This window comes from Salmo salar, chromosome 06 (genome assembly GCF_965601325.2).
Source record: "Salmo salar chromosome 06, fSalSal1, whole genome shotgun sequence".
In the NCBI taxonomy this organism is placed as follows: Eukaryota; Metazoa; Chordata; class Actinopteri; order Salmoniformes; family Salmonidae; genus Salmo; species Salmo salar.
Genome location: NC_138296.1, coordinates 42,375,025 through 42,388,314, shown reverse-complemented (window position 1 = coordinate 42,388,314; position 13,290 = coordinate 42,375,025). Strand labels below are relative to the sequence as shown.

At 39.9% G+C, this 13,290-nt stretch overlaps 1 protein-coding gene across 1 annotated transcript; it reads right to left on the bottom strand.

Annotated features, from left to right (window-relative positions):
* Nucleotides 1-7,687: 7,687 nt before the first annotated feature.
* LOC106607339 (homeobox protein unc-4 homolog) lies at nucleotides 7,688-12,314 on the bottom strand. The gene is made up of 3 exons (XM_014204209.3): nucleotides 11,320-12,314; nucleotides 10,633-10,808; nucleotides 7,688-9,053 (listed from the first exon to the last, which is right to left on the bottom strand). The coding sequence occupies exons 1-3, from the start codon at nucleotides 11,573-11,575 to the stop codon at nucleotides 8,031-8,033; spliced, it is 1,455 nt and encodes a 484-aa protein (XP_014059684.3). The 5' UTR covers nucleotides 11,576-12,314; the 3' UTR covers nucleotides 7,688-8,030.
* Between the last annotated feature and the right edge of the window lie 976 nt (nucleotides 12,315-13,290).

Sequence of the window (13,290 nt, the reverse complement as noted above, 5' to 3'; positions counted from 1 at the left end):
TTTGGGAGCCTGCCTGCTGGAGAGAACCTCAATTTGTTCAGTAAATGTATGTCCTCCAACTCCCCATTTATTAGGCTTAAAAAGCTGTAGGTGGTGCTTTAATTATTTCTCCTGTGCCATAATCGGTTATTTTGAAAGGCTGGCCTGCTTATCGATAGCGCTGAAATGAATGTTATGTCTTAAAAGGTTCCTTCCTCAGGTTCTTCCTCTAGCCGTCGATAAGGTGTTTGGTAGGGAAGCGATCCTTAGACATCTCGGTGTTGTTGATGGATATGGTCACACTTCTGAGAGGAAAACAGCATTGATTCTGTCCCACTATCACTTCTAATTTTCTTCCAGCCTTTGCACAATGGGATCCTTTATGCCTAATCACACCCACTTACAGGGCTGGTACAAGGCTTTCTTTTTTATTTCAAGAAGTGTGCCTGAAGCTCCCAGACAGAGTGTGTCAGTATTGAAGTGTTTCTGGCCTGTCAGATCTTCCCCACTTCCTGCTCTAATGTGATCGATCGGACTGGCGACAGAGCCATAACATGCTCCTCCTCTACAGTCTACAGGACACTTTGATAGTGACATTTCAGGCCCAGTTAGACCCTATTTCCCCTGGCCCATTAAAAAAAAAAGCTGGACCTCAAGTGAAACCCTGTGTCTGGTCCATCCCTGAGCTTCCTGCCGCATTAATGACAGAATTGTACATGTCAGTACTACCAGGGAGTCCAAGGATTAAATAATGTGCATGTAGTAGTCAAATCCGAGGTCTTGGCCTTGATGTGTAAAGAGCATTTGCAACACCACTTTAATGACGAAAGGAAGGAGAGAGCTGGGGGCTGGTGACTAGCCTATTGGAGGACATGTCAAGACCTTCACGCCAACCATTTTAATTGCAACCAGAAAATGCCTATTAGCTAAAGAAGACTTCCGCTGCAGGCTGAAATAAGATCACTAACACCAGCCATGCACTGTTTGGTTCGGATTGTGAGGGATGTTATTTAAAAGTAATTATGTATCGAGACCATGAGGATGAGTAACTTTGATAAACAACACTGATGAGTATTGTTACAGGCTGCATGGTAACTTTGATAAACAACACTGATGAGTATTGTTACAGGCTGCATGGTAACGTTGATAAACAACACTGATGAGTATTGTTACAGGCTGCATGGTAACTTTGATAAACAACACTGATGAGTATTGTTACAGGCTGCATGGTAACGTTGATAAACAACACTGATGAGTATTGTTACAGGCTGCATGGTAACTTTGATAAACAACACTGATGAGTATTGTTACAGGCTGCATGGTAACTTTGATAAACAACACTGATGAGTATTGTTACAGGCTGCATGGTAACTTTGTTACGTTTTATTTTTTTTACCAAACTCTGACACCTCTTTCATTTGCTGGAGCTGTCTTATGTTGTTAAAAACTGTCTTTTGGGGACATTTCTAAAAGGATAGTTATACGTAAAAAGCTGGAGAGAAATGCTTTGATGGGACTACTCGGGTCTGTTGAGGTGTGTTCTGAGTAATGGTTTTTATAGCTAACTTTTGATGGAGGATGGAACACTGCCTGACAGTGTGATCAGAACCAATCCCCTGTATGAAATGGAAAAGGTTAATGCAGTTTAAGGGCTGAAATAATAACTAATTATCCTTGGGTTAACTACACCCTATGGCAATTTCTCTCATGTCCTGCTATGTTTGGCTTGACCCAAATCAATGAAAACAGTCCAGCTATCAAATCATTTAACAAAGCCTAACCTCCAGCAGAACGGCAGCCTACTTTAATGACCACCGTGCAACTGAAGGCACACTCCAAAGGACAGCTAAGGTCTGGAACTGAAACTGAAAAGTACCCCCCCCACCCCCACACTTCTACTATTATCTGGATATTTGACTTGTAGTGACAGATCCAAGATGCCACAGGAGATTATGTTCCATTTTTATGAGCTCCCAGAATTGTTTTATTACAGTGTAGTTCAGTCATTGGAAATGATATCTCAATGTATTCCTCTACTGAAGTACGGTGATCATCAACAAAGCATATGGAGATCAAGCTCATAATGGTGAACTTTGTTAGTGTTGCACCGTATTGATTACAGTACAGTTTCTGAGACGATCACTATGCAATGTTAGATGTCAAACGTACCTTCAAACAGAGAGAGATGTTGAAATGATCATGGAGTTAAAGTCCTATAATAAACCACAACATTTACCCATTTCTCTTTCATCATCTGACTGTACTTAATTAACTAATGAACTTTCAATTCAATCTCTCATAGGTTATTCTATGACAACACATATATTACTTTACTTTGCGACAGTATACTAAAAGATAAGAGCCCTCTAAATTGAAAAGTGCCAAGATCTACAGATGGGGCTTGTTCACCTTCTGAAAAAGACTGATTTGAGGCATAGGAAAAGAGCTGACATCCACAAATAGATTTGGACAGTGTTGCCTTAACATCTGAGGACACTGTTTAACTCATCCCATCTCAGGAAGTTTTCACACTTCACGCTTCATTAACCTCTGGGTCGCAGGTTCCCTGGGAAGTCGGGAGAGGAAAATGCCTGTTTACACCGTTCTCTAGAAACCGCCACAAAGTGGTTAGTCTTCATTGTGGCATATCAACACAGGTGAAAAACATGAGGCAGTGGGGAGCGAAAGGCCTGTAAGCTGTTTAAATATAACCTAGCTTCAAAACATAAAATGCTTTCTATATACAGTAGGTATCACCCAGGTGGATCGTGCATATGTGTGCTGGATGATGTTGGTAATGTAACGCCATACAATCAAATGCACATTCTATTCATTCCATGTAACCCATGATGTCATTTCAAGGAGCATAAAGAGTAAAACAAATAAGACCTTGTGTGGCAATACCTTATTGATTCCATGTAGGTTTCTCTTTTTTTTTGCTGAATGGATTTGGAAACAGATTGAGTGATCTTTTTAAAGCACCACATCTATGGGTGTTGACATACGGGTCCACTGAGGAAGTACATCCATCCATATCACACATGAGCTGAGAGTGGCTAGATAAGCTGCACAGGCTATAGGTATATCTATAATACATAGGCCTATGTTAAATGTCATTACTCATGACTTTGAGGAAGACCCCTTATTAGTTATTTGGCTAGAATTCCGTGGTTGGTTCATTAAATGAAAAAAAGCTAATGAAACACTTTTCACAAGGTGATAATTAGCAGAGAAGAGCAGGGCTGCAGTCACAGGCTGTTAGATATGTAATAACCACAATGACCAAGGGAGTTGGTGTTAATTTCTGGGTCATGTTTATGATGTTGATTTATTCCAGGTCAAAATAATGGATGGTAAACGCCTCAAACGTAAACCAGAATGTGTACATGCGGATATGACAAGATGCATTTGCTATAGAGGAAGCATTTTGGGGCATATTGAACGTAGCTGAAAGCAGATTGGAGCTAGGCCTATACCTCAAACCTTACAATAACCAAATCATTCTAGGTGGTTGCCTTTATTGTTTCCCACATGGTTTGATGTAGTTGGTTGATATGACAGATGGATAGAGTATAATTCAGTCCCCCACTGCCTGTACTTTCCAAGCGTGAATTTGCAGATAAAGCCGACAGGCGACAGTTGAGATGATGAGATAATTAAATGTTATAGAAGGTCTTCAAATGGGTGGGCCTATTACACAACAGACATTAAACATTTCAATAGAATATTTCCGTCTTCACACATCTCTACACTCTTATATAAAAATAAAAAAAGGTGCTATCTAGAACCTAAAATGGTTCTTCGGCTGTCCCCATATAGGAGAACCCTTTGAAGAACCCTTTTGGTTCCAGGTAGAACACGTTTGGGTTCCATGTAAAACCCTTTCCACAAAGGGTTCTACATGGAATCCAAAAACCCTTTCCACAGAGGGTTCTACATGTAACCCAAGAGTTCTACCTGGAATCAAAAAGGGTTCTCCAATGGGGACAGCCGAAGAACCATTTTGGAACCCTTTTTTCTAAGAGTGTTTAGCCAACGTTCTACCTAGCCTATGTTTTTGTCATGGCCAATAGCTACAAAAAAGACTGCTGGCTTCTCGCTTGTCAGCTTTGATTGTACTGGATGCTCTATAAGACATGTTGTAGTTTGTGCTATGGGCTAGTAGTGCATTGTTCATGAACGACTATGATCGACTAATCTCATCAATGTAGCCAATGACTTGTTGTCAAATTGATGTCATTTTAGTTTAGGCTACCAACGTTGTTTAGCTAATTCATTGAGACTGAATGAGAGAATGAAGGGGACTTCCTTCTGTCCCAGTGATACCCAAAGAGAAACACTGGCACTTGGATCTTTAACACAATCGCTTAAAATTCTACTTGACATTTGGCTCCTATCCTGGAGCAACTCCGCCATGCTTTTTGGGGGATTTTATTACATCGCATGCTTATTAATGGACCGACATACTTAATCGCTCTTATCTCGGCCAAGCAAACGTGGGATAGGATTATCATAGGCATGTGCATTGTTTTACGGTCAATGCCTAAATTGATTTTGAGTCACGTGGAAATTGAATCACTTGCCATGTTTTGTCTATGGGTTGTTGTAGCCTAAAATGATTGGTGTACATTTGCTCTGTTTGATTGTGATAGAAGATATAGGCTCACATCTGCAAGACATATACGCATATACTAAGCTATGTTGTAGGACTATCTATAGATCCACATCGAATAGCTAAACTAATCTGTCATTTGATGTCTGTCGTGTATGACTGATCGTTCTAATCTTGAATTGATTTGGCACAGTCCTTCTACATTCATGCTCATTTCGAGCTATTGAAACAAAGCCCTGCTAAGCAGATACTATTAGTGACAAGTTTGTAGAAAACCTCTGGCAATAATACGTGAATAACCACTTAGAAACTCAAAGAATCTTCAAAAATATCCTAGGCTTGTCAGAAAACATGATCTTGGAAAATGTATAAGGAAAAGTGCTTAAGAACTTTCCTATAATCTACAAAATCAATGAATTAGCAGGTCACTAAACACAATTTTCTTTGTGTTCATTTCTATAATAATGTGTACTAGCCAGCTTCAAATAGTTAAGACTGTAACAAATTAAATGATGAGACAACAATTAATGAATTGCTACATGAATAAAAATTGATGTTACACTCATTCATTTCTAACACCAATAGGCCCATGTAATGCTGAAGAAAAACTACGTAAATGGGCAAGTAATACATTCGTAGGCATATCTGTATAACTTTGTTGTATAGTTCGGCATTGGTGTGTGCTATGAACATTGCATGTTGTAAAAATATAAAAAGTGTGCGTCTTTCATTCTTAAATAATGTCAATGGCATAATTCCTGGTTGGGATTTGGTTCACCCCCTTAGTTTGCAAAAAAAATGGCAAATGACAAAATAAGTTAATTTACTCAAAGCTGCGAGGGAGGGAAAAGAGAATGTTGCAAATGAGGTTCTTGATATCACGCTCATAATTAATTGCGCAAATTTGTTTCTATTAAATAAAAATAACACGTATTGAGAAACTCAATTAGCATTAATTAAGCTTGATATCCCAATTTGGAAGTGTCGTTGAAAACAAGCTTTTTCGTAGTCTTTTTTCCCTCTCTGATGCTGAATACGAACGAGCTTTCTGCCTTTGGGCTGCTTTTCCCTCCTTTGAGAGTTGAAAATGAAAAATGGAAATGAAATATCAGGAGGTGCTAAATTAGCTGCCTGATCTGCACTTATTGCTGCATATACGCCCCTATTACTTTGCCAGTCTGTGTCTCTCTTTTAGCATTCCAGGCATGGAGAGGCGTCGAGATAGCAGATTTATCAAATGGGAAAATGAATGCATGATGATCAGTTAAATTGAAAATCAGCGCCTGCATGACAGCCCGACCTGACACCTCCGTAATTAGAAAGAAAAATGATAGCGTCCGATGCATAATAGAGCAAAAACAATTTACACTCTCCCATAATGATCCGGCGTTCAAATTGAAAATTTCTCCGGGTAGAAATTGAATTCATAAAGTATGATTCATGGAGGACACATTTCCTGGAGGCTGCCTGGGCCATATCGATTGATAGTGTGTCTTGAATCATACAGCGTGCAGCTCTCAGGCAAAAAAAAGCTTAACTACTTAAGCAAATCGCTAATTTCACCTTAAGGCCACCAGTGTGCAGCCACGATACTCCTGTTCAGTATGCTAATGAATTAAACACGAACACAGCCTACCATGCAACATACGCTCCAAATAAGACACACACAAAAAATATATATAATTTGAAGGACACGTCCAGACAACTCTAATTTCCAAATGGCCTATCCTAAATGGCAACCCATTGCCAGAAATAAAGCTCAATAATTGGGGGAGCTGGGCTGGCTGAGGCTGGCTGAATAAGAAGATAATGTCTTTAAATATTATGTCGGGTATAGGAATATATATTTAATAAAAGTTAAAAGTATTATCTTTGTTGGGTTGAGGACTTCCAAGGGCCATTGTATTTGGATCTGTTTTCATCAAATAATAAGTTATTCATTAGCTTATTGACTTTCTGTCTGCCATAGGCCTATATATTCTCTGTTGAGATTACATTTTTCTTTTCCCTATACACTTTTGCCTGTCTCTTATACCAAGAGCCCCCCCCCCCCCCCCCCCCCCCCACGCCCCCACACCCAATAAGTCATTGCTTCCTCTGAGCAAACAGCAGTCATCGGGTGAAAATTATGTAAATATTTTGAAAGGGACACAGGCTCAGAAATTCATTTGTGCCGGCTCAGATGTAAAGCTGCCCCTCTGATTATTTTCAATTTATTTGCAAATCAAGACCCTAAAAGAGTAGCAGGAACTCTGGGTATTTAAGGACAACTACACCACACTGGACTGGATGTTTTCCATTTTTAGGATTTAGATGTTCGTGTTATTGGGGGCATTTTCTTATACCTATAGGCCCCATCTTGTAAAACAAGCTGTATGCGATGTGAATGGTCTTTCCTTTCTTACCTCGACTTTATATCTGGTCAACATTGCTAATATTGCCATGGCGCAGATGTCCCCGAGCCTGCACAGCATCCCTGGGGACCGCCAACCCTATTAGAACAAATGTGTTCTGCTATTGTAAATAGGCACGTTTGCTTCGCCCGTCCTATTACAGCCGACGCATGATCAATAGGCTGATAACACAGAAACATCAATGTAAGCGACAGAACAATGAGGGATATCATCGAACATCTATCTTAATATAGCCGGCTACAAGGGCCCTGACAAAGTGAAAAGCTCATGAAAATTCCGCCCCACGAATTCCCATCTCCTATCCAATATGCACAAACACACTCCCAGCTGCCGGGGCTATTATTTTCCTATTTCAATTTGACACCCCAGCCTTTCATGCTAATTCTATTATTCTTGGAAGTTTATGTGATTTCATATCACTAGAAATCGGTAATGTATAATAACCCTTTGGGCTAAAATAAACTGAATCCCTGCAGTAGCCACCGGGAAAATAATTACTTTCATATCAAAACTCTGCAGGAGTCGAGCGGGTCCTTTCGCCTCCGGCTCGTAACCTCATTTCAGTGAGGCTTATAGATGAATAAATTTGTTAAAGCAATACACAAAATACAACATCAGATTTTAGCAGAAAGCGCTACCTATACCCACTATACGGGCTATTTAAGATCTCACACGGTTTGGATGTATTGTATACAATCGATTTATTTATGAAAACCTTACATATATAAATATTATAATACTTTTTTTACAGCCTTTGAAGATTTTTGTGGGTTTTATGTATTTTTACAGTTTGTTACACAGGGGGGCTAGTACTACTACCACCACCACCACACACACGTGCACATATACACGCACGCACGCAACAAACACACACACACACACACAGTTATAACCCGTCATCATCAGAAAATAGGCTATATATGTCATCTGTAAAATGAGAGTTTATATTCTAAGACGTGATTGAGCTTTGGGCAAATGAAAGGTGTTGTTGACGCTATCAATATTTTTTCTCACCTATAGGTCTATTATTCCATACCGACATCTTGAGTCTCTGTCTTTGTCTCTGGTTGACAGTTGGTTGTCACAGACTCGGAAGTCTCTGGGTAGTCTTTTACAGACTGCTCTTGTTTGTCTAATGGCAGATACTTTGAATCATCATCATCTTGGAAACATGTTGCACTACAACTGGCTGAAGGCTGACTACAGTTGCTACTGGAAAAGGCAACATGGCCTGGGCTGTTCTGTGGGGAACTAGTATTTTTCGCGGTAAAGTTGACCTGTACTTTGATTGCTGTCGCGTCGTTGAGATTGTTGGACTCCTTGTGGTTTTTATGTCCAGTATTGGCAGATAAGCTGCTGTCATTCACTGGGGTTCTTTGTGGGGAGTTGTCAGTATCTGAGTCTGGTGGTGTTGTCTTCAAAGCAGTCTGAGGAACAATGAATCCAAGCGGCTGGGTGATAGGATAGAGTAAGAAATGTCCTTTCCCTATCAAAGGCCGCGAAGAGGGTAAGACAGAAAATCCATCTATGTTCGGTTTGCGCCTTGGTCTGGAGTCGGATAGAAGGCTTTCTACGCTGAATGGGTTCAGTTTCTGAAGGGTGGAGGCTCTGCTGTTGGTGCACATGCTTGACTGTTGACTGCTGTCGGACGAGTCCAGCTCGGATCCACCAGCATCTTGGTTCAAGTGTCTTTGGTTCTGGAGGGTTTGTGGTGTTTGGTCACAGCTCGATTGGGTTTGGTTTCGGCCTACAGAGTCACAATGTGGATTTTGTTCACTGTCTGTCACTTGTGACACTCCGCTGTCACTGTCAGATCCTGGGGTGTGAAATAGGTCCCCTGACAAAAGTTTATTCTGGGACCTCAACAGTCTTCGCTCCTGCTTCCTCTTCTTCTTCTCCATCCTCTCCAGTTCTCGCCTGGCGATCTCCTCCGCGTCCATGGGCTCTCCACTGCATGTTGTTGGGTGGGAGTTGTGAGCTGGTCGCCCTGGACCCTTCTTTGTGTTTTCTTTTTTCCTCCACTTAGCTCTACGATTTTGGAACCATACCTGCATATTAGAGAAACAAATCATGTTCAAAAAGAAGTCCACTTCCTTAAAAAAATACATAGGCCTAATAATAATTTAGGCTAATATTTGTGTGAACCATTGGAATAATATTTTGTAGGTGGTTCCAAATTACACAAAACCAAAGAGCAATGGCTCTTGCTTGTAGGCCTACAATTGTTTATTATCAGATGCGATGACAAAAATAAGCATATTTATTTTCAAATTCGACTAGGCCTACAATTATTCCGTGTGCTTATGCCTTCTTCGTTATTCAATTAAAAGTTAAATGCTGTCTGTCTGATCTGGAAAATGCTCCATAAAAACATATATCTCGCTTATGATGGGCCCATGTGTCCCAATCAAATGCATAATAATAAATGGTTTAATATAGTTACAAATACTCAAATTTCCCCCAACACTAACTACCTAAAAATTGCTAAAGTGACATGCCAAATATAGAATTAGACCAGCATTTCCCAAACTCGGTCCTCGGGACCCCAAGGGGTCAACGTTTTGGATTTTGCCCTAACACCACACAGCTGATTCAAATGATCAAAGCTTGATGATTAGTTGATTATTTCAGCTGTGTATTGCTAGGGGGGGGAAAAGTGCACCCCTTGGGGTTCGAGGACCGAGTTTGAGAAACGCTGGTTTAGTCCTATATTTGGCATGTCACTTTTGCAATTTTTGAGCATTTTCTCTGTGCACAACACAATATACATGTGAGCTTTTGACATCAGAAGTGCAAATGATCACAATAATAAGTCCACGTGCATGGACATTTGACTGATGAGGAGAGATGTGGGGAAAGTGTGTCCTTTATAAAAATGTACGGCTTGAAAATGAATCAATATTCAAGTTCAGAAATGTATGCGTATACTTGGGTGTTCTATCGGTTTATATTGGAATATACAAGTGGAATGACTGAATGTGCATACGTCGATGTATGTAGACATATTCATTTTGAGTATGTTTGAGTGCAAGTAATATAGCCTTGTCGACTGAATCTACACAATTTATATTAATATCAAGTACAGCAAATGAACTGACCATTCCATGGCTTAGCCATATTTAAAGTATTTCTCCTTGAACCAGAGGTATTCTTTATGCTCGGTTTGCTGCTCGTATCACCCTTGATTTCGAAGACTATATCGCTATAAATATATCGTATATTGTGTTATTTAAATAAATATTCACGTTTGATAATGTTTTCCTTTTTAAAATAGTGAAAATGATTTGCTTTCATTTGCAGTTTTGAAGCATATATATATATATATATATATATATATATATTGAGGCATCGTACTGCACATAGTATAATAGGCCTCTATGTGCCTATATTACATGAACTCCCTGTGGAGTTGTTGGTCACAGTACAAAACAACAAAGAGACAGGAATTACAGGACAGTCATATGTCTAAATAGACCATTGTAATATATTTGTGTAAGAGACATGGGGAATAAATAGGCCTACTTTCCTTTGTTCAAACAGCCTATCAGTGTTTAAGAATCATTAGGCTACACATCATAACAAACCAACAACAGTGAATGCCAAAAAGTGGATATGGTTGATATTTACCTGTACCCTCGATTCTATCAAGTCCAATCTCAGAGCCAGTGCTTCCCTCATGAACACGTCCGGATAGTGACTCTCATTAAAAGCCTTTTCTAATTCTTCCAGTTGCCAACCAGTGAAATTTGTGCGAGTTCGTCGTCTCTTACAACCAGGGCTATCCTTGTCTGGGTCACACGAATCTAGCATGAGAATACAAAACAAGAGAGTGTGTGAGAGACGCAAAAGTAGCCTGCATGATTTTTTGCAAGGAAACGATTTTTCTGTGGTCTATAAAGAAATGAATCAAATATAGTCTAATAAATTGGGCTATTATGTCAGTTTTCGATGGTAAGAAAATAGTAGTAATAATATACTATTAATCACACAATATTGATCCTGATAATAATAACAATAACTCAGATAAACATTCTACTAACAATAGAGAAATAGTGATTTTCCCCACCCTGCCACAACACAAGGGGGTTTCACGTTTGGAGCCGAGCTCGTATGCTGCTCTCCACTGAAATGAATTGCATATAGCCTAATTTGAAAGCAGAAGACTGCTTCTTTGTTTCTTAGGATTTGGATTCCCTCTTTAACGCTTTATGGAGAGGATACACAGGACAGGATATACAGACACTTTCAGTTCTTTGTTTAGCCCTTTGATCTACAGCCAACCTTTTGATAAGTATTGTATTTCGTTTGGCTTACCTGTCAGCTTGTACTGCTGGTTATCTCCATTCATACCACAGCCAGACAAGAGGGGGTTCGAATTAACCACTGAAGCTGTGCAGGAACCATTAAGTAATCCGTCTATTGAAAAAGGAACTGCGGCCGCAGATTGAAGTTGATGACCGGCTAATTCGTAAACATGATGGTGGCTTAGATGGTACGGAAAGCCCACCATCCCGCCGAGAGAGCCTCCGAACTGGGCATGAGGTGGATCCAGTATTCTGCTGTCCATCATCTCCTAGGCAAAAGGAAACGACGTCTGGAGGCTGGTGGTGTGAATTTAAAAAGCATGCAGTGAGTGTGGCCAGCGAGGAGGGGACATGATGTGGAGGGAAGGATGAGCTGTACTTTATCAACATGAACCTTCCAATAATTAGCCTAGGCTTTGGGAATTTGAGACCAATGAGAAACGGTAATCGAGTATGACGTCAGAGGCGCGGTCTGCAAACGCTTTCCATATCGATTGCTAATTAAACCTGACATCCACCTCAATAAACAATATCAGAGCTGTCACAACAAGACAGGAGGGCTTTGATAAGAACTACATCACAACTACACGGGGGACTACCAAGAGAGAGTGATCAGATTGAAGCCCAGTAAAAGGTGAAAGAGATGGACTAATTTCGAACGCTCGCTCCCACATCGAACATGACGGAGAGTCTAGTCACAGTTTTTGGTAAACATGTTGTGGCGTTTTAAATGTTTACTCTCTCTATTAATCGAATACCTTAATTTTACACAAAGACATTTATCATCCAATGCTGTCAGATCTTATTCGCGACTACAACCAATTCGCGTGCAATATAACGGGATGTTGATGAAAGGGGGCGATCGACTCCTCAGCCTGCTGTCGATAGGCTGATTGAAAAAAGGCAGATGTTAAGTTACTAATTACATCACACACTAATTAATCTTCTGCTAATAAGAGGAACGATATTAGGAAGAAATGTGAACCCTTATTCCCCAGCACTTATACTGTAATTAATGAGACTTAATTTAGAAATGTGTGAGAATTTTTCCCAGGTTTAGAAAGTAGCTTCTTGTGTATACGGTTTTGTAGTTATTGTTCTCGTTTTTTTGGTAGGCTAGTTTTGAACTCATGTAGGCAGGTAAATGCTGTCTTTATGAGGCAAACAAATAAAACATTGTAGCTTTAGATGTGCAGCACCAGTGTGTCATCTGATCTTTCTATATCTCTCTCTCTCTTTCTCTATACACACACACACACACACACATATATATATACATATATATATATATATATTCAATAATTGTATTATATTTACCTTTATATGCCTAGAGGTTATTTATTCTCGCAGTTCAAAATAGACTCATCTCCGGTGAAAACTGAGGACATTTATGATTGTGTAAAAGGTTAACAGAAATGTATGACCATAGTCTACTGCGGGGAAGCTCCGAACCATTCATATCTATTACATTATGCTATTTGTCCGGAGACCTTCATAGGACTAGTCCATGTTTCCCCACTCCGCTAATGTAAAGAAATGTGTTGTGAATAAAGCGAATCAATCCTGTCTAAATAGGTCTAGTAGTTCTGTCTCTCTGCTCTTTAGGCTAGAGAGAAAATTAATTCGACTTTATTTATCCCATGTCTGGTGCTGTCATAATGTTATTCTGAGTTGAAATTTCGCTCCCCACTCACTCCCTGACCCTTGGCACCCGGATTGGCGTGTTGTAATAACCCGAATCTCTCAACAGAAGCCGTGATAATTGTTACCTTATTAGCATGCAAATTGTTTAATTAATATTATTATGAGGAAGTATATAATCCGTTCGTCACTTGACCTCAAGCCCAAATAGCACCCCTCTGCATTTCAATGTGTACATTTTAATGAAATCCTTAGAAATGTCTCAGGATCTGAACGTTTTATCCCTCTCCCCTACAAAGATGTGGTTTGAGTTGCCTCAGATGCCTTTCTCTTTGTATTT

Coding starts and splice junctions, on each gene's coding strand:
- LOC106607339 (XM_014204209.3), bottom strand. CDS start 11,575: ATGATGGACAGCAGAATACTGGATCCACCTCATGCCCAGTTCGGAGGC. Junction 10,809..11,319: donor CCAGCAGTACAAGCTGACAG/GTAAGCCAAACG, acceptor TTCTCATGCTAG/ATTCGTGTGACCCAGACAAG. Junction 9,054..10,632: donor TGATAGAATCGAGGGTACAG/GTAAATATCAAC, acceptor TCTAATATGCAG/GTATGGTTCCAAAATCGTAG.